The sequence below is a fragment of the Aquarana catesbeiana genome, linkage group LG04, assembly GCF_042186555.1.
Source record: "Aquarana catesbeiana isolate 2022-GZ linkage group LG04, ASM4218655v1, whole genome shotgun sequence".
In the NCBI taxonomy this organism is placed as follows: domain Eukaryota; kingdom Metazoa; phylum Chordata; class Amphibia; order Anura; family Ranidae; genus Aquarana; species Aquarana catesbeiana.
Window position 1 is genome coordinate 548,446,770 of NC_133327.1, and position 21,447 is coordinate 548,468,216.

The 21,447-nt window shown below is 41.6% G+C and overlaps 1 protein-coding gene across 3 annotated transcripts in view; it reads left to right on the plus strand.

Annotated features, from left to right (window-relative positions):
- The window catches only part of SIPA1L2 (signal induced proliferation associated 1 like 2), a 330,522-nt gene that overhangs the window by 165,257 nt on the left and 143,818 nt on the right, over positions 1 to 21,447 (plus strand). For all 3 annotated transcript variants that reach the window (XM_073627936.1, XM_073627938.1, XM_073627937.1), the window contains exon 7: positions 12,171 to 12,328. In XM_073627936.1, the coding sequence (XP_073484037.1) occupies positions 12,171 to 12,328 (158 nt within the window). The remainder of the gene's footprint in view (positions 1 to 12,170; positions 12,329 to 21,447) is intronic.

Consider the following 21,447-nt stretch of genomic DNA (forward strand, 5'->3'; position numbering starts at 1 on the left):
CGTTTTACCTGCACTGCGGGTGCAGCGCAATTCACCTGTGGCTTTCCTGCAGGTTAGCTGCACTTTGCCATTGACTTCTATTATATCCTACAGGTATGGTACACTTTCTGAAAGCTCACCAAAATTCCTGCATTCAGGAGTTTTGTTGCTCTTTCAGAAAGCTCACAAAACCACGGGTAATAACAGAAATCTATGGCTCAGTGCAGGTAACCCACAGGTGTTCTGTGCTGCACCTGTGTGTCAGTTTGAAAGAAGCCCAGAGTAACCAGTGCAGAATTAGAACAGATATGCCCATTGCTATGTAATTTTAATAAACAAAAAAACCTGACCTTCAAAACAATTTTCCCTTTGGGAATCACCCTGGAGGTGTCGCTGGCTGTTGCTGTCCCAGGAGGAGTGCATTTGGTACCACCCCACCTGTGACAGGAGCTAGCGCTTTACAGGAAGCATCGGCTCTGCTCTCTACTGCAGCCGCATGCTTCCTCTACTGCCGGCTCCATTCTCAACACTGATGTTCTGGGATGGCAGGTCGGGAACCCACAATCTGGGCTTGCAGACCTGCCATCCCAGCGCTGGATGTCTTAGGCCTACACTAGAGGGCTCGGGTGCACTAGTAACTACTATATAGTTGTTGGTGGAGCTAAAGCAGATTGTAGAGCTGGAGAGTTGTCAACATTTGTAACATTTTTTCTTAGCAGTTGGATCTAGCTAACAATTTCTAACAATAGTTAGAAGTATTCTAAATAAATTATAAAGGGATTTACTGCATTTTATGCATACCTATTTGAGAAATGAAATATCTGTATATAACTTTGAAATTGCTAATAAGGGGTCTGGAAGAATTTTTTCCCCTGTTGAAGCAAATTGGACTAGAATCCGTTTTATTTTTGCATTTTATAGATCGGTTAGTCTATCTAAGCTTTCTGTTTTGGGATAGGGGGCAGGGTGGTTACAGGATTAGTAGTGTCAATCGCCTGATTCCTCACTGGTCTCAGTGGTTCTTCTCATCGACCCCTACATCACTTCAGGATGTAGTGGTGATTTAGGGGTTGGTGGATGGGAACCATTGAATGCAGTGGGGGAGAAGGAGATTGATGTCCCCAAAAAGGTTTTTTTTCTGTAGGAGTCTTTAGTTGGCAATTTGTAATTATCAGCGTGACATTCAGCTGTGCAGACAGTGGATGAGGTAAGTATTACCTTCTTCTTAGAGACATCTTAAATCCACATTTAATTTTTAGAGACAGAGTTGGTTTAAAAATAATTTATGTCTATGAAATGCATTGTCGAAATCAGTTTAAATATTTATATTGTAACACATTTTACATCTCGAGGCCATATCTCTGATATGCAGACATGTAGGACACATGCTCAATTTATGAATAATTTAAGACTTAAATCAAATAAGGCAAGGAACATTTTCTATGTCTTACTTTTGTTTTAATATCACAGCTTTAAACCACTGCTTTTTGTAAGTTATTTCTGTGTCTACCTATAGCATTAGCACAGCAGTTTTATGTTTTTCTGAGTCTTCCCTGTAGCATCATTGAAATTCCTGTTGATCTTGCCAGTAGATACATTATTTTCCACTTTCTGTAAAAGTCCAAACTGTCCAGCAAAATTGACATTTGGGACAAACCATATAACACTGTACCTTGGTGCCTACCAAGGTCAATCTTTATTCATATGGTTTCGGCTGGGTTCACATTCATGCAATCACAGACATCGCATGTGATTCGCACATCTTTGCTGTGCAGATCACATGCGATGTCTGTGTGATGTGAATTCAGCCATACAAACATTTGCACCAAAATGGTGCAGGACCCTTTTTTTTTAGTCCGCACTGGAATTGGATTGCATGGGTGTTCACAGTTAGCACTGCGATTTGCGAACCGATCTGGGGGTGTCATTAAGTTTACATTGACACCCCTAGTGGTTCACAAATGTCAGTGTGAACCAGTGTGCGATTCAGGTGCGATGCGGGAACCGGCACTGAATCGCATGGTTTCCCGTATTGCACTAGTGTGGCCCGGGACATAAACTTGCTGGTTTAACTACTAAAATACGTTAGCTGGGATTGGTCTTTAATTTGTTTTTCTTCAACATAAAGTCCATTTGAAACAACATTTCCACCTAACAATGCCTACAGTGACAAGACTACTCTGTGATTTCAGTGCAGAAAAAACTGTGTTGTCACCCTAATGCAGAAAGCAGAAATTAATGGATCTACTGGCTGGATCAACAGGTGATAAAAATAAGTTACTGGTGGAGTCGGGGGCTCAGAAAAACATAAACTGCTGTGTTACTGCTACTGACAGAGTGCATCAGATATTTTTTTTTATTTTGAACATTGTACCACGTTAATGACTGCTCTTCCTTCTGTCAATCTTTTTTGCTTTTTACTTTTTCATGATCATTTACTTTCCTTATTTATCTTTTTAGATGATGTGATTTGATCATTAGAATTTGTCCCTTTTTTGTTCTCCTATGAATTTAAACTGGGTAATACCTAAACATATTCATGTTAGCTTACAGTTCAGTTCTAGCCAAAACCTTTTATTTCAGAGCAACAGTTAAAACCTATAAGAACAGTGGCTGTCCGTCCAAAGGGGGTGCACGGGTGCCGCCTCTCTAAAGCTAGTCCCCCCAAAAAAAAGGTCCTTTACGTGCACTGTGTTTGGGCGCTGGACACAGGGCACTTTGGGAAGCATGACATCTATGCAATCACATGATTGCATGTGAGACGCTTCATTTGCCTGGTTTTGTCCTGCATTGTGGCACAATGCAATGCACCTGAACACTCCCATCTTAGTGTCATTCTTGTTGTTGTCGTGTTTTTGATTGGCGCTGCAGTAGGACATGGGCGGTGCTTTGTCTCGGAGTTGCACCGTCACTTCCAGTTTCTCTGTGCCAGTGAGAAACCGGAAGTAACGCCGCGTCTCCGTGGATGGAACGCCTTGCCCGAGCGGTGCCTTTTTTCAGAATCCCGAATTGGTAGGCTCTGTCTCAGTCAGACAAAAGAGAAAAAGAAAAAAAATCTTTTATTATTTATATTTATAAAGGGTTTACCAGGTTTTGAAAAAAATTAAAATACTAAATACAGTATCTAGCAGTGGATGCAGAAGGAGAGCAATCAATCGTATGAATACCCAATAACCACACATGTGTGATTTCTATGGTGTAATACACAGGGCTCTGTACATCATATACCAGGCTCTACATTATACACCGGGCTCTGTATATCTGATGTACAGAGCCCGGTGTATAATGTACAGCCTGGTATATGATGTACAGAGCCCTGTGTATAATGTAGAGCCTGGTATATGATGTACAGAGCCCTGTAAATAATATAGAGCCTGGTATATGATGTACAGAGCCCTGTGTCTAATGTAGAGACTGGTATACGGTGTACAGAGCCCTGTGTATAATGTAGAGCCTGGTATATGATGAACAGAGTCCTATGTATAATGTAGAGCCTGGTTTATGATGTACAGAGCCCTGTGTATAATATAGAGCCTGGTATATGATGTACAGAGCCCTGTGTATAATATAGAGTTTGGTATATGATGTACAGAGCTCTGTGTATAATGTAGAGCCTGGTATATGATGTACAGAGCCCTGTGTATAATGTAGTGCCCGGTATATGATGTACACAGTCCTGTGTATAATATAGAGCCTGGTATATGATGTAGGAGAGTCCTGTGTATAATGTAGTGCCTGGTATATTATGTACAGAGCCCTGTGTATAATATAGAGCCTGGTATATGATGTAAAGAGCCTGCCTGTAATGCTGAGCTATATACCCTATTTGTAATGCTGAGCTATATACCCTATTTGTAATGCTGACCTATATACCCTATTTGTAATGCTGAGCTATATACCCTATCTGTAATGCTGACCTATATACCCTATGTGTAATGCTGACCTATATACCCTATGTGTAATGCTGACCTATATACCCTATGTGTAATGCTGACCTATATACCCTATCTGTAATGCTGGGCTATATACCCTATCTGTAATGCTGGGCTACATTACACTCTGTCCTGTGATGCTGAGCTGTATACTCTGTCCTGTGATTCTGGGGCTGTACATTCTGTCCTGTGATGCTGAGCTGTATACTCCTGACACTATGGGTGGAAGCAAGTGGAGGGGACAGAGTGGGTGGATTATATAAGGGGTGGGGCTTATGAGAAGTGGGAGGGGTAAAAAAGGAAGGGTGGGGTCTGGCGCCCCCCCATCCTAAAACTTCACCAGCCGTCACTGTATTAGAATATTTTTATCTTTGTTTGTGCCCTTCTGTCCCAGTTGTATCCTTTTACTCCTTTTCTTGCAAGGCTATCGCTAGGACAGGAAAGGAAGGAAAATCTCCCCAAGATGGTTACAGGCAGAAATTAAAAAAAACAAAAACTTTTTACTCCTTATCAGTTATCATTCTTTCCAAAATGAAAAAAACTGTTTAGCTGGAAATATGCTTAAACGTTACTGGATTGTGTCAACAGGTTTTTGCCTCTTTCAGAAACTGCTTCTCTCCTAATACAAGTCTATGGAAATTCAAAGGTGGTTTAAAACTGGTCATATTTATTTCAGGAAGAGGGCAATTGCAGAATAAATGTCCTTGTCAGTGAATTCTGACTGGTCTCAGAAGTGTTTCAAACTGATGTCAAAGCCAAGCTCCATTTGCCCATTAACACAAGCCCAAGGACCTCAACCCTATTCCTTTCTGTGGGGTCTATACTTATGGTAACCTCCAGGGGTCTTGCACATAACCGTTATCCCCACAGGAATTAATGGGGCCATGGTGCGCAGAATAAAGAGGTTCTGGTGAGAATACGTTTAAAATCCCTCACTGGACCCTACCTGTATGAACAACTTAAGACCCATCTCCCTGCTCCCATTTGCCTCCAACTCATCAAACGCCTTATCTATGACCGAATGGGTCGCTACCTCATGGACAACAACCTTTTCGACCCCCACAGTCCTGCTTCTGTCCACAACATTCCATTGAAACTGCCCTACTAAAACTCACAAATGACCTACTAACTGCTAAAACCAATGGCAATTACTCTATACTCATACTCTTAGACCTCTCTGCTGCTTTTGACATAGTTGACCACCTGCTCCTCCTTTAGCAAACTACACTCCCTTTGCCTCCGTGATTCTGCTTTATCCTGGTTCTCCTCCTACCTATCTCAGCGCACTTTCATTGTCACTTACAACTCCATCTCCTCCGCTCCTCTTCTTCTTTCTGTTGGGGTACCCCAAGGCTCCGTCCTTGGGCCCTTCCTATTCTCGCTCTATACCTTTTCCCTGGGCCAGTTGATAACCTCCCATGGCTTCCAATACCACCTCTACACTGATGACACCCAGATCTATCTCACCCCTCGATCTCCTCACGGATCTCAAACTTACTGAATGACATATCGGTATGGATGTCACACCACTTTCTCAAACTCAATCTTTCTAAAACTGAGCTTGTTATATTTCCTCCTTCCCGGTCCCCCCCCATGACTTTACCATTAAGATCAACAGCACAACCATTGGTCCCTCCACACATGCCAGGGTGCTGAGTGTAATCCTTGACTCTGACCTCTCCTTCAGCCCCCACATCCAATTACTGGCTAAATCCTGCTGCCTTAACCTCCGCAACATTTCCAGAATTTGACACCTCCTGACTAATGACACCACAAAGCAACTTATTCACTCCTTGATTATTTCCCGCCTTGACTACTGCAACGCTTTTCTTAATGGCCTACCCTTACGCAGGTTATCCCCCCTTCAGTCTATTATGAATGCTACTGCTAGACTAATACACCTCACTAACCCATCCGTGACTACTGCCCCTCTCTGCCAATCCCTTCAATGGCTTCCCCTACCCCACTGTATAAAATTCAAAATGCTAGCCACAACATACAAGGCCATCCACAACATCACCCCAGCTACATCACCAACCTCATCTGCAGATATCACCCAAATCGTCCCCTCCGCTCCTTACAGGACCTCCTGCTCTCTAGCTCCATTGTTACCTCCTCCCATGCTCGCCTTCAGGACTTCTCCAGAGCCTCTCTTATCCTCTGGAACTCCCTGCCCCGGTATATCCAATCAGCCCCTAACCTGTCCACCTTTAGGAGATCCCTGAAAACTCACTTATTCAGGGAATCCTATCTCACACCCACCTAACAACTGTCCCCGAGCCACCCCCATCAAATCATTCCCTGAATCCATTACCTTTTGTACCACCACCCCCTTGTTTTATAATGTAAGCTCTACAAGCAGGGCCCTCCCATTCCTTCTGTATTGAACTATACTGTAATTGTGCTGTCCCCCCTGTACATTGTTAAGCGATGCGTACAACTGTTGGCGCTATATAAATCATGTATAATAATATAATAATAATCTATAATTCTGGCTAATCTCACCTAGACCACTTTTTTGCCTCGTTATATCTCTTCTTATATTTTGATATACTGTAGCTCTCCTTATTTTTGTTGATTCCATCTTTCCTGTTGATGGCCTGCTTTCTTCCTCTGCTTCTAAATTCCTTCCTCTAATATTTTCTCTGGGACTCTCCCAGTCCATTAACTCCACCATGATATTATTTTGTCAAATGTGTGCTCTCCCTTTAAAATACATTTTCTCTTTTTTTCTAATCCTACCCTTATTACCTACCAGGTATTACATACCATATCTCTGCTTTCACTTCTTCAATTCCACAAAATGTTCTCTCTACCACGTTTACTAATTGAGTGACTTGTATTGTTTCTCAGAATCTCTTTTGCCAAAATCACAAAGCTTTTCCAACATTAGAAACATGCTACTCGTAAATGTTCACCCGAACTGCTGAAAATTTTTGGAACAAGTCTCACTCACAGGTTAACATTAATATATGATGTATAAATACATTCATGCTCCAATTTAAAAATAACCTCTGTCTCTATTACATTTACTTCCTCCCCAACAGCTTATGCCAAGCACCTATTTTTACTTTTATGGCCTTCACTTCTGATACACCCTACTTTTACTGCAACTCCCTTTAAATAAATGTGCTGCAGCACTTAAAGTGGAACTTCACTCTCACAATTATCAATGATTATTTTTAATCCTGATGCTGCTAGCATTAGTAAATAAACAGGAAAGTATATTATATTTACTTGTTTGAAACTTTTATTTTTACATTTCATCAGTTACTTCCTGGTGTCATACCTAGGCAAATGATGTCATACATACAAATCATCTCATTAGTCTTCAGAGCAGAGGATGAGGGGTTTTCCTCAGTTAAGCACATTCTCCTGCATGTATGCTTGAGGTAAGGGCAGATGAATGCTACATGAATCATTTGCCCTTACTCAAGATGGACACGGACACCAATGCTAGGGGAGTGATTTTCAAAGTGATTTCTCAACAAAATAAAGCATTGAGACGTGGATAGATGGGGAAGTTTGCTTTGAATATTAAAAATGAATTAAATTGTGTTTTTGGTTTGTGGTGCTCAGATGCAGTGAAGATCTGCTTTAATTATGTGTATATCTGCACATACGGTTTTCTCCCCCAGCAAAGTCCCACAAATACCTGTTGAGCCTTGTCTGTGAAGTCCACCTAATGCAGCTTCCTGTGACGATGTAGCAACAATGCTTTCAGGGGGGATGGCTATCAGAATTGTCACTGCTAATTCACAAATCTGTAGCTTGTCAATCAGCACCTGGCTACACCTAATCCACATAATCAAAATCGCCTGATTTATGACTTCAGAAGATCATTCTGCCTGAGATAGCTTGCATGGTGGTGGATGTTGCATGCTTAGGAAATGTGCCCACTCCACAATCAGGGAACACTGGGAGATCCTCCAACAGGCTAGTCCAATTCTGAACCTAAAGCTTTAGGCAAGTTTCAGACCATACTCAGCCTAGGAGTATTTTCTTTGTCTTGTCGCATGTTATTGACATGCATGTTTGAACTTGCTACAAACCTTTGTAAGATACATTCAATTGACCTAGGAGAAGTCCAGGATATATTATTCTCTTATACAGTTACTCAGATCAACAAATATTTTTTCAGTCTCTACAGATTTTCCATATGAGTATATTTTACTATTCTGCAAATCCCAGACATTATCAAAATATAAATACATAATTACATTTTATTTTACTGTTTGCACATTGACTGCCAGCTTGACTGTAAAAGTGGTTACCAGATTGATTTGCCGCTTCTCGAGATTTGTTAAGGGCTATTAGCCCTTTAGCTTCAAAAATTGGAGGAACTTTTCTTTAAAGGGAAGCTTTATTCTCTACAGGGCTTTGAAGATCTCTATATCTCTTTTTCAAACTAAACACAGCAAACAGTTACTTCTATCACACAGTGGGGTTGATTTACTAAAACTGGAAAGTGCAAAATTTGGTGCCACTCTGCATGGTAGCCAATCAGCTTCTAACGTCAGCTTGTTTAGTTAAAGTGTTACTAAACCCACAACAGTAAAATCAGTCTGTATATGCAGTAAAGCATGCATGTCATACTCACTGTGGAACCTAAGGGGTTAATCCTCCACATTGTGTAAAAAGGCTGTTTGATCCTGTCTTCTCTGATCCTCCCCTTCTTCCACTCTCTCCAATCCATCCTCTGATAAGGCAGAGCCTTTGGAGTCACTCTGCACATGCTCAGTTTGGTGTGTATTGCTAGAGAGTTTTTTTTCTTGGGAGGGTGGATGTGATCGGCACAGGGCCAATCAGCACTGTCCAGACAGAGGGTCAGGCAGTCTCATAGGACAGGTGGAGTAGAAAGAAAATTCCTCGTACAAGCTTTAACCAGACACTGATAGAAATCACAAGACCGTTATATACTGCTGATCAGAAAAAGGTATTTAGCAGTTTATATTTATTAAAATAATTGCATTTCCATGTTCTGTGTACTGTGGGAGACCAGATATAGTGAATGCAGGGTTCTGTGTTTAGTAACACTTTAAGCTTTGACAAAAAAAACTGGAAGTTGATTGGTTTCTATGCAAAGCTGTACCAGATTTTGCACTCTACAGCTTTAGCAAATCAACCCCAGTTTGTCTTTCTGGAACTGTAGATAAACCGATATATTTTTTGAGCCCTTTAGTTCTCTATTTCTGGGAAGTGTGGGCAATAATTTTGTCAAGGGCCTCCTACCAAGAGTCCATTGGACCCAGGCAGAACTTTGAGAGGAACAGCGCCTTGTAAAAAGGCCACCCTGCTGCCCTCAACACGCACAGGGACAGACTGACCATTCGGGCACTCGGGCACTGCTCGAGGGCCCGGGGCCAGTAGGGAGCCCCATGAGAGGCTCATGAGAAGTGCTTGGAACCCCCAAAACGAGCAGTCTGTACTTAGCTGGAGTTGGCAGCTTGATGCCTGCCGCCTTCACACAGACATAGCCTGGAGCTGCACTCCCAAGTTACGAGCTACACAGATCCCCATGGACCCTGCCCCATAGGGGGATACAGGATCAACCACCGGCATTGCCCGGGGTGGAGACACAAAGAGCCCGCTCCGATATCTAACAGTCCAGCATTGGAAAGCTACATAAAGGGAGCCGGCTGTTAGTTCTTCGCCGCGTCTTTTAATTTGTGTGCTCATTGACAGCGGTAAAACCTTGGGAGTTGTGAAAACTGAAAGTCCCTCACAGGTTACCATTACCAGCATCTTACACACAACACACAGGGTGCCGGTTCTCAGCACCCACTGCAAACACCTGACCTTCCCTTCCCATCATGATCTTACATTGTACTGTGGAGTCCATGATAGTAAAAACCTGAGGGGTGAAGATTTTGTGAGGCCGGGTATATGAAATCATTTAGATTGTAATAATCAATGATCACTTTGTGATCACAGGCCCATGCCCATCCCATCACACCTTCTTACGACAAGGCCAGCCATTGAAACAAATTTTGCAGAGAGATTGGGAAACCCAGCAGCTGCAGCATTAGCCATTCATGTGCTGGGTGTACACACAGTCTGACAAAGAAATCTTTTGAACATTGCACCAGTAAATGGGTTCTCTTTAAATGATACATTCACTTTAAAAATAAATAAATAAATATATAAATGCACATCTTTTTGCAGGTAAAAAATTGTACATTTTTTTTTTATTGGGAACCTGGAAAGCATTGCCCCTGCAATCAGCAGATTGTGGGTGCAATGTAGGTTAATATGGGTGTAACATGTTACATAAGGTGAACTTATCCTTTAACTCCAAACCTTCTGTTTCCATGGCTGGCCTTGTGGTAAGAAGGTGTGATGGCATGGACATGGACCTGTGATCAAAGAAAAAATGATCATTGAGTCTGAGGGTTTCATGAGAGAACAAATGTTCTGCTTTTTCCTATTTCAGAATATTTTATTAGGAAATTCCTATAAAATTTTCTGAAATACAAAGTGTACATAATGATAATGAGCATGTTGGAGCAGGCTCTTCTTCCACTTCCATCATATCTGGATTCTGGAGACAAGTTAGAACAATGGATCAGGATAAGGGGCCAACTGACCATTTGGGCACTGTCCAAGGACCCGGGGGCCAGTATACTACCCTAGCCTGCCCCTATACTACCCTTGCCTGCCCCTATACTACTGACCAGAGCATGGTGGTATGTCATATAGATTTGCATATAGACTGCTTTACATGCTGTTGCATGTAAATCTACCTTCCTGATAAATTAAATTTTCGTTTTAATTATCATGATATAAAATAATGGATGTGGGGGCCTTTTGGTGGACGTGATTTTTTTTTTTTTTGGGGGGGGGGGGGCAGCATTTCATTCTTGGACCCAGGCAGCACAATGTCTTGGGCCAGCCCTGATTTTGTCTCTTAAAAACATTGCAAGCACAGAAAAAGGCTGTTGACCCTACCAGAAATCCAGTGCGCTTCTAACTTCCATTAGTGTGTTGACAACATTGCACCTGCTGTATTGAAACCCCTGGTTCTTATAACTCCTCCCAGTTCTCATATGTAAGACTACAGAACAATCCTCTTATGTTATAGAGCGGTGTTCTATAGTCCAGTGGAAGAGAACTTGGCTGTGATAATACTACTTGGGAATTCAGAGGCACCGTGTTGTTAGCTTAAACAAGTTAGGAGCTCACAGCATTTCTGGCAGATCAGGCGTTATCTTTCTGTACATGCATTTATAAGAGATAAAACATATGAAATTCTACATGTGTACTTTTTTTACTTTTCTCAGACATACACTTTAGTTATTAAAACCATTGTATGTAAAAGGATGGTGTTTCTTTTTTAGATAAGAGCAATCCAAGAAAGGAAATAAAGTATGCTAAAGAAGAAACATGTCAAAAGAAGCCATAGGGACTGCCATTTCTAACTTTTTCTCACTAAAAATACTAGATGGTCAGTTGTCATACATGTCTTCAGTACTGACCCAAAACAATTATTTGACTTTTCTCCCATTTTCCTGATCTGTATACTTCTAGATCACGGGTCTCCAAACTTTTTAAACAAAGGGCCAATTTACTGTCCTTCAGAATTAATGAGGGCCAGACTGTGGCCACTAAGAGTAGAAAAGATCCTGATGTCAGCAGGAATAAGCAAAGCCCCATCTTTGGTGTCAGTGGGAGGAATTGAGCCCCGCCATTGGTGTCACTGGGCCTCATTGTTGGCGTCATTGGGAGGAATTCTGCTCCTTCATTGGTGTCAGTGGGGGGGGGGGGAGGGGTAAGCCCATTGTTGTCATTGGTGGATGAAAATAGTGCTCTGAGGGATGGATAAAAACAAGCAAAGGACCGCATCCAGCCCCATGGCCACAGTTTGAAGACCACTGTTCTGGATCATGGATTTGGAAAGCAGTGAGTAAACTTAACAGCCATGCAACTAAAATTTTTAAATGGCACCCCCTGTGTTTCCATTATGACAGATCTATTTGAGTATTAATTAGCTGTTACCTGTGTAAACTGTCCATTGAGGATGATTTTGTCTGTCTAATCTGCATACATTTGGCCAAAAATCTACTGGGTAGTACAAAAGAGTGATTGTTGTACCAAAACTTTTTTTTTTTTTTTGAGTCTGTGAGTTCATTTTCCTTCAATGTGAACAAAAGTATAAAACTTACAGTTTTATAGTTAAAATATATATGTTTCAGATATTTGTAGTTGGATGCATATATCATCAGAAAGGTATTCTAACTTTTTTATTTTTTATTTTCTCAGCTGCTTAGGAAAAGACACATTGGTAATGACATTGTTACTGTCGTCTTCCAAGAGCCAGGAGCCCTGCCATTTACTCCCAAAACAATTCGATCCCATTTCCAGCATGTGTTTGTTATTGTAAGAGTTCACAATCCATGTACACAAAATGTGTGTTACAGGTAAGAAACCTAAACAAAGATGATTACTTTTTCTTGTGAAATCGATATAGCATTTCTGCACCATGTGCCTTTATAACTTAAAGTTTATGTAAGCCCTAAAAATGATAAGTGGAAAACAATTGTTGATCCTTCCAGGTATACAATGTCTTTGTAACATCTTGTGCACTCTGCCTCTGGTACACTGAAGTCTCAAGCAGTGTTGGCAGCAATGCCCAGTTCACCTCTGTGGAATACAGAGCCCTCCCATATGTTATGAAGTTGAGGAGAGGATGAGGCATTCTTTAGTCCTACCACATTCTTGTTCTAGGCTGACAATTCTGCTGCTACATAGATAGCGTAGTGAGTCTGCTAGTGAGAATAAAGAAAAAATATGCCTGAAAAAAAAACTAAAACAGTCACCACATTTATATAATAAATATGAAATAACAACAGTAAAACACACAAATTCCAAAGGCAGCATTGAATGCAAACCTTATTTAGAACATTTTGATCGCCCAGTTCCACCTAATTTTACTATCAATTTTATGAAGTCATGCCATTGTACAATGTTGTTGGGACATTAAAATGTGGATATGTAAATGTGTAAATTCACAATGTAGTGCTGGCCCCCTAAATGGCCCGTTAAACAGTTCCAAGGTTCTTTTCTTAAACTAGTGTATTAGCAGCACACACAGTCTCAGTCTCTTCTGGTTCAGTGAACAGTCTAGGGCAGTGGTCTCCAAACTGCGGCACAGGGACCGGATGTAGCCCTTTGTTTGCCTTTATCGAGCCCTTGGGGCATTATTCCTTCCACTGACACCAACAATGGGGCATAAGCCCTGTTACTGACACCAACAATGGGGCATTATTCTCCCCATTGATACTAACGATGAAGCACTATTCTTCCACTGACACCAGTGATGGGACTCTATTCCTCCCTCCAATGCCAAAGATGCACTGTTTACTTCCACTAACGCCAGGACAATTTTTACTCCCAATGGCCACAGTCCGACCCCCTTAATGTCTGAAGGACAGTAAACTGGCCCTTTGTTTAGAAAGTTTGGAGACCCCTGGTCTAGGGGTATCTTTTCTTCATGCTTTATTAAAGTTGACCTTAGACAGTGTGGGGAACCTGTGGGATACTCCAGTGGTACTAAAAAAAAAAATATTAACATGAGGACTCGTCTCAGGCTTCTTAAAGCACAGTCCTTGCATCAGCAACTAGGAAACTGTGCCACACTGGGATACCATAGGAAATGTCCACATTTTGAGCAAGTGCTGGCACTGACTCTGGAGGGATAGTAGCAGTACACAGTCACTAGAACAATGTCAAATGTCCCTGGATCTTTGGATGTCTCTTTCCAATATCAGCCAGACATTTCTCCTGTGAAATCTCCAGACCAGATCCTCAGTAGAATCTCTCAGTCAGTTCTAGCAAAGCTCAGTAGGATAGACCCAACAGCTCTAACACAGCTGGGACTACGATGAATAAGTGTAGAAGTACAGCTGAACTGCCCAGAAGGGCAACAAACCTTCAGGCTGGGTACTTCTCCTAAATAAGACTTCTGATGTTCCAAGCCTCAGACTATTTATACACTGCCCAGCCACCTACTGGACACCCCCCCCAGGGATTGGCTGGGACCACATAAATATTCAGGCTGCTAATTTAACTCTTCCAGCCCCCTACATTCCAGAACCCTCCAGAAGGCAGTGGGAAGCAGTCAACTCTTCAACCAGTGAGACACAGAACTGCCTAAAATAATCACAAGCTGCTCAACTGATTACAGGAGAGCTACAGGAACTAAATTTACCTAACCTAGCAGCCTATCTAGATAAATAAAAAAGTAACTGCAGTATGGTGCATTGCAGTGCCATTCATTTAACCACTTCCCGCCCACCCACGTCATATGACGTCCTGGGCTTTGGGCGGGTATATCTGAATGTAGTTACAGACATCATTCAGATATATTTCAGCCAGCGAATCTCTACACTTAAGGAATGATCATAGCGGCCGTTCCCCCCCTCCCGCCGCCCTCCGGTGCTTGCTCCGACTCACCGTTATGATCGGTGAGGCAGAGAGCGGATCTGCCAGCGCCGGATGTAGATCATAGATCGCCGGAGTCTCTATGATCATCGGAGGCCGGGCGCGATGTTATGACGTCATGCCTGGCCTCTCCATTCAAAAAAATGGCACCGCTTCGGCTGGGAAGCGGTGATCGTTTTATTTTATTTTTTTATTTCAGGCTTCCCAGCCTAGTGGTGAGATATGGGGTCTTATTGACCCCATATCTCACTATTAAGAGGACCTGTCATGTCATATTCCTATTACAAGGGATGTTTACATTCCTTGTAATAGGAATAAAAGTGATCAAAAATGTGTTTTTTTTTCAAAAAAGTGTCAAAATAAAAAAACAAAATATAATTATCAATAAAAAAAAAAAAAAAATTTTAAAGCGCCGCTGTCCCCGTGTGCTCGCATGCAGAAGCGAACGCATACGTAAGTCCCACCCACATATGAAAACGGTGTTCAAACCATACATGTGAGGTATCGCCGCGAATGTTGGAGCGAGAGCAATCATTTTGTCACTAGACGTCCTCTGTAACTCAAAACATTTAACCAGTAAAAAAATTTCAAGCTTCGCCTATGGGGATTTTTAAGTACCGAACATTGAAGCCATTCTATGAGCGTGTGCAATTTTGAAGTGTGACATGTTAGGTACCTATTTACTCGGCGTAACTTCATCTTTCACAATATGCAAAAACATTGGACTAACTTTACTGTTTTGTTTTTTTTTAAAACACAAAACTGTTTTTTTCCCCAAAAAAACGCGTTCGAAAAATTCCTGCGTAAATACTGTGTGAGATAAAAAGTTGCAACAACCGCCATTGTATTCTCTAGGGTCTTTGCTAAAAAAAACATATATAATGTTTGGGGGTTCTATGTAATTTTCTAGCAAAAAAATTATGATTTTTACATGTAGGAGAGAAATGTCAGAATTGGCCTGGTAGGGAAGTGGTTAAAAAGGCAACTTGCAAGCACACCTCAAAGTACCTACTTTTTTGACATCACAACACAGTAAATCATCTGAGCATAGTAGTGTGGTGTGTTGGAAAAAAACAACGCAGGTCTGATTTTTCTGCACACTTTAACGCACAATACCATAAAAAAATATGTTACGGTTTGACCATGTTAAAAAGTGGGAATAGGTTGTAAAGTAACCTGCTAGGGAAAAAGAACCAACCCCCTTTTCACTGTGAAGATCCCATCTGGAGACCATACTTACTTTTATCTCTACTTCCCCCACCACACAGTTCCCTGCCACCAACCCTGCAAGATCATTGACAATTGTCAAGCTTTGCTTTCAATTGCACACTGCATGGCACACCTCCATTTGACAAAATATGTGGTCCAAAAGAATAAAGCATGCAGTTCTGCTTGAGCGAGATGTGTTAGAGGTAGGTGCTTCAGCAGAGCCAGTCATTCCTTGTTGCTGGAAGTGAATAAACCTTACTAAAGGATATTTCAGCTTGCAGTATCCATTCTTTAGAACGATATAGATTGCAAAAGGGTTTCAGCAAGCTAAGGGTTGACCTGCACATATGATAGGAGTTCTCAGGGGCCTAGAGTGGATCTGTGGGTTTCTGTGGATTGCAACCAGGTAAAAGAAGGTGGGGAGTAATTTTCTCATCTATACCCAGAAGTAATGAAACTAAGAAGTTGATTTACTAAAACAGGAAAGTGCAAAATCTTGTGCAGCTCTGCATAGAAACCAATCAGCTTCCAGTTTCCTTTGTCAAAGCTTGAGGCTGGGTTCACACCTATGCATTCACCACATTCACCACACCACATTCACCACACCACAGTAAAAACCATTACAGACAACATTGTCAATTGTGTTACTACTGTGGTGTGGAGAATGTTGCCTTTTTGTGGAAATCTTATTATTAAATATTTTCTATTTTTGTGACTATTGCACTGCTGTGTGTTTCCCTTTGGAGTTACTCTCTCTTGGTATATGTCTATATCCAAATCCTTCTCTCCTTTTCCCTAACAATATACCAAAGCTTTTTCTAGGGCAAAAATAGCACAGTTCCTTTACTATATAGCCATCTACAGCAGTTAATTTTGTATGTTAGCCATATAAAAGTACTACAAAATATTTTGTGAACGGCTGTGAAAGAATTTATTTAGCCATAGAGGTAACAAGCAAAACAGAACAGTTTGTAGCTTGATGAAATTTAGATGCCTAAACTGGCAGAGGGCCACAAGAAAGGTGCAAAGGGTTGTATGCAGCCCAAAGAAACATCAGTTTGACATCCCTGCTATAGAGCACTGAGGTTGAAGAAATGAAATACAACACAGTAACCTAGGGCTTTTTTTAATGTGTTTACGATAGTTTGTAGGTGACAGCTTACATTTCTTATGGCATAATTGGCACGCATTTGTTATAAAACCCATCCAACCCCAAGTAACCCTGTCACTGCACCATTACACCCATTATATATAAATACAGTATTATATATATATATATATATATATATATATATATATATATATATATATATATATATATATATTATACAGTATCTCACAAAAGTGAGTACACCCTTCACATTTTTTGTAAATATTTTATGATATCTTTTCATGTGACAGCACTGAAGAAATGACACTTTCCTACAATGTAAAGTAGTGAGTGTATAGCCTGTATAACAATTTTCTGTCACCTCAAAATAACTCAACACACAACCATTAATGTCTAAACCGCTGGCAACAAAAGTGAGTACACCCCTAAGGCTCGGTTCACACTAGGGGCGGCGCGACCTGCACACGACTGCCACGGCGACTTGCAAAACGACTTCTGTATAGAAGTCTATGCAAGTCGCCTCAAGTCGCCCCAAAAGAAGTACAGGAACCTTTTTCTAAGTCGGAGCGACTTGCGTCGCTCCTATTAGAACGGTTCCATTGTACAGAACAGGAGGCGACTTGTCAGGCGACTAGGTCGCCTGACAAGTCACCCCTGTGTGTACCGGGGCTAAGCGAAAATGTTCAAAGTGAGCCCAATTAGTGTTACATGGTCTCAGGTGTGAATGGGGAGCAGGTGCGTTAAATTTGGTGTTAGCGCTCTCACTCTCTCATACTGGTTCAACATGGCACCTCAATGCAAAGAACTCTCTGAGGATCTGAAAAAAAGAATTGTTGCTCTACATAAAGATTGCGAAGACCCCAAAACTGAGCTGCAGCACGGTGGTCAAGACCATACAGCGGTTTAACAAGACAGGTTCCACTCAGAACAGGCCTTGCCATGGTCGACCAAAGAAGTTGAGTGCACGTGCTCAGCATCATATCCAGAGTTTATTTAGGAAAATAGACGTATGAGTGCTGCCAGCATTGCTGCAGGGGTTGAAAGGGTAGGGGGTCAGCCTGTCAGTGCTCAGGACATACGCCGCACACTGCATCAAATTGGTCTGCATGGCTGTCATCCTAGAAGGAAGCCTTTTCTAAAGATGATGCACAAGAAAGCCTGCAAACAGTTTGCTGAAGACAAGCAGACTAAGGACACGGATTACTGGAACCATGTCCTATGGTCTGATGAGACCAAGATAAACATATTTGGTTCAGATGGTGTCAAGCGTGTGTGGCGGCAACCAGGTGAGGGAGCTACAGTTCATTGAGGGAACCATGAATGCCAACATGTACTATGACATACTGAAGCAGAGCATGATCCCCCCCCTTTGGAGATTGGGCCACAGAGCAGTATTCCAACATGATAATGACCCCAAACACACCTCCAAAACCACCACTGCCTTGCTAAAGAAGCTGAGGGTATAGGTGATGGACTGGCCAAGCATCTCTCCTGACCTAAACCCTATGGAGCATCTGTGGGGCATCCTCAAATGGAAGGTGGAGGAGCGCAAGGTCTCTAATATTCACCAGCTCCATGATGTCATCATGGAGGAGTAGAAGAGGACTCCAGTGGCAACCTGTGAAGCTCTGGTGAACTCCATGCCCAAGAGGGTTAAGGCAGTACTGGAAAATAATGGTGGCCACACAAAATATTGACACTTTGGACCCAATTTGGAAACTTTCACTTAGGGGTGTACTCACTTTTTTGCCAGCAGTTTAGACATTAAGGGCTGTGTGTTGAGTTATTTTGAGGAGACAGCAAATTTACACTGTTATACAAGCTGTACACTCACTACTTTACATTGTAGCAAATTGTAATTTCTTCAGTATTGTCACATGAAAAGATATAAAATATTTACAAAAATGTGGAGGGGTGTACACACTTTTGTGAGATACTGTGTGTGTCTGTATATATATATATATATATATATATACACACACAGTTGTGCTCATAAGTTTACATACCCTGGCAGAATTTATGATTTCTTGGCCATTTTTCAGTGAATATGATTGATAACACAAAAACATTTCTTTGACTCATGGTTAGTGTTTGGCTGAAGCCATGTATTAGCAATCAACTGTTTACTCTTTTTAAATCATAATCGCAACAGAAACTACCCAAATGACCCTGATCAAAAGTTTACATAACCCAGTTCTTAATACCGTGTATTGCCCACTTTAACATCAGTGACAATGACAGCTTGAAGTCTTTTGTGGTATTTGTGGATGAGGCTCTTTATCTTCTCAGATGGTAAAGCTGCCCATTCCTCTTGGCAAAAAGCCTCCAGTTCCTGTAAATTCTTCGGCTGTCTTGCATGAACTGCACGCTTGAGATCTCCCCAGAGTGGCTCAATGATATTGAGGTCAGGAGACTGAGATGGCCACTCCAGAACCTTCACTTTATTCTGCTGTAGCCAATGACAGGTCGACTTGGCCTCGTGTTTTGGATCATTGTCATGTTGAAATGTCCAAGTACATCCCATGCGCAACTTCCTGGCTGATGAATGCAAATGTTGCTCCAGCATTTTTTGATAACATACTGCATTCATCTTGCCATCAATTGTGACCAAATTTCCTGTGTCTTTTGTAGCTCACACATCATCAAAACATCAGCGATCCACCTCCATGTTTCACAGTAGGAATGGTGTATACCTTTCATCATAGGCCTTGTTGACTCCTCTCCAAATGTAGCGTTTATGATTGTGGGCAATAAGCTAAATTTTGGTCTCATCACTCCAAATGACTTTGTGCCAGAAGGTTTGAGGCTTGTCTCTGTGCTGTTTGGCGTATTGTAAGCGGGATATTTTGTGGCATTTGCCTAGTAATGGCTTTCTTCTGGCGACTCCACCATGCAGCCCATCTTTCTTCAAGTGCCTCCTTATTGTGCATCTTGAAACAGCCACACCACATGTTTTCAGAGAGTCCTGTATTTCACCTGAAGTTATTTGTGGGTTTTTCTTTGCATCCCGAACAATTTTCCTGGCAGTTGTGGCTGAAATTTTAGTTGGTCTACCTGACCGTGGTTTGGTTTCAACAGAACCCCTCATTTTCCACTTCTTGATTAGAGTTTGAACACTGCTGAATGGCATTCTCAATTCCTTGGATATCTTTTTATATCCCTTTCCTGTTTAATACAGTTCAACTACCTTTTCCCGCAGATCCTTTGACAATTCTTTTGCTTTCCCAATGACTCAGAATCCAGAAACGTCAGTGCAGCACTGGATGAAAGATGCAAGGGTCTGTCAGCAGTCCAGAAACTCATTGACCTATTATACACACACACTAATTACAAGCAAACATATCACAGGTGAGGATGCTTACCTTTAATAGCCATTCAAACCCTTTTTTGCCAACTTGTGTGCATGTTATCAGGCCAAAATCACCAGGGTATGTAAACTTTTGATCAGGGTCATTTGGGTAGTTTCCGTTGTCATTATGATTTAAAAAGAGTAAACAGTTGATTGATAATAAATGGCTTCAGCCAAACACTAACCATGAGTGAAAGAAAAGTTTTTCTGTTATCATTCATATTCTCTGAAAAAATGGCAAAGAAATCATAAATTCTGCCAGGGTATGTAAACTTATGAGCACAACTGTATACTGTGTGTGTGTGAGATCTCAGATAACCCTTCCAGACAACACAACCATATTGCTGAAGAGCCGTCTCTGCACTCTCCCCCATAAGATTGTTCAAGAGACTGACAGCCTTATACGCTGCATCATAGCCTGATTGGCAACTAGCACAGTTGCTGGATCTCCCATTCTTTGTTTGCATGATGGTTTACTAGCTGTTTTAATTGTGATTTTTTTTTTACCTAAATGCAATAATTGGTGTAGTATATATTTGCCTGAGGGGAGGCTTTAAAGTTCAAGTCCATTCACTTAGAACAGATATTTCTGGAAAAAAAGTATATCCTTTTGGAAAATTAGCAGCATGATCTCCCCATGAGAAGTACTTCCTCTTCCCCTCTTCAGCTCCATTATGCAAAGGCAGAACTACAGACATAGCAGTCTGTGCTGAACCGGCCAACTTTCAGTACGTGTGTAACCAGCTTAAGAATTAAGATATTTGGTAAGCTGTGTGAGTGATTGGACAGACTTTAGAACAAAATGAATGCAATAGTGAATGAGGAAAACAACTATTACACTTTAGGCCAGCCTCTCTCAACTTTTTTTAACATAGAATAACCCTTGAATTATCTTGAATTGGCCTCAAGAAACCCTTGCTAATAATTACTATATCTACAGCTCACGGTACATTCCTGATATTTGTGGTCATTGGGAAGAATCATCACCCTAATGCCGCGTACACACGAGCGGACTTTTCGACGGACTGAACTCCGGAGGACTTTTCAACAGAGTTCCGACGGAGTTCCAACGAAACGGACTTGCCTACACACGATCACACCAAAGTCTGACTGATTTGAACGTGATGACGTACGACCGGACTAGAATAAGGAAGTTCATAGCCAGTAGACAATAGCTGCCCTAGCATCGTTTTTGGTCCGTCAGACTAGCATACAGACGAACAGATTTTTCGATAGGACTTGAGTCCGTTGGAAAGATTTGAAACGTGTTCTATTTCTACAGTCCATCAGATTTTTCGACAGAAAAGGTCCGATGAAGCCCACACACAATCGAATTGTCCGACGGATTAGTTACGCCGGACCTTTGCTGTCGAAAAGTCCGATCATGTGTACACGGCATTACAGATAGATAAAAAGTTCATTGTTGT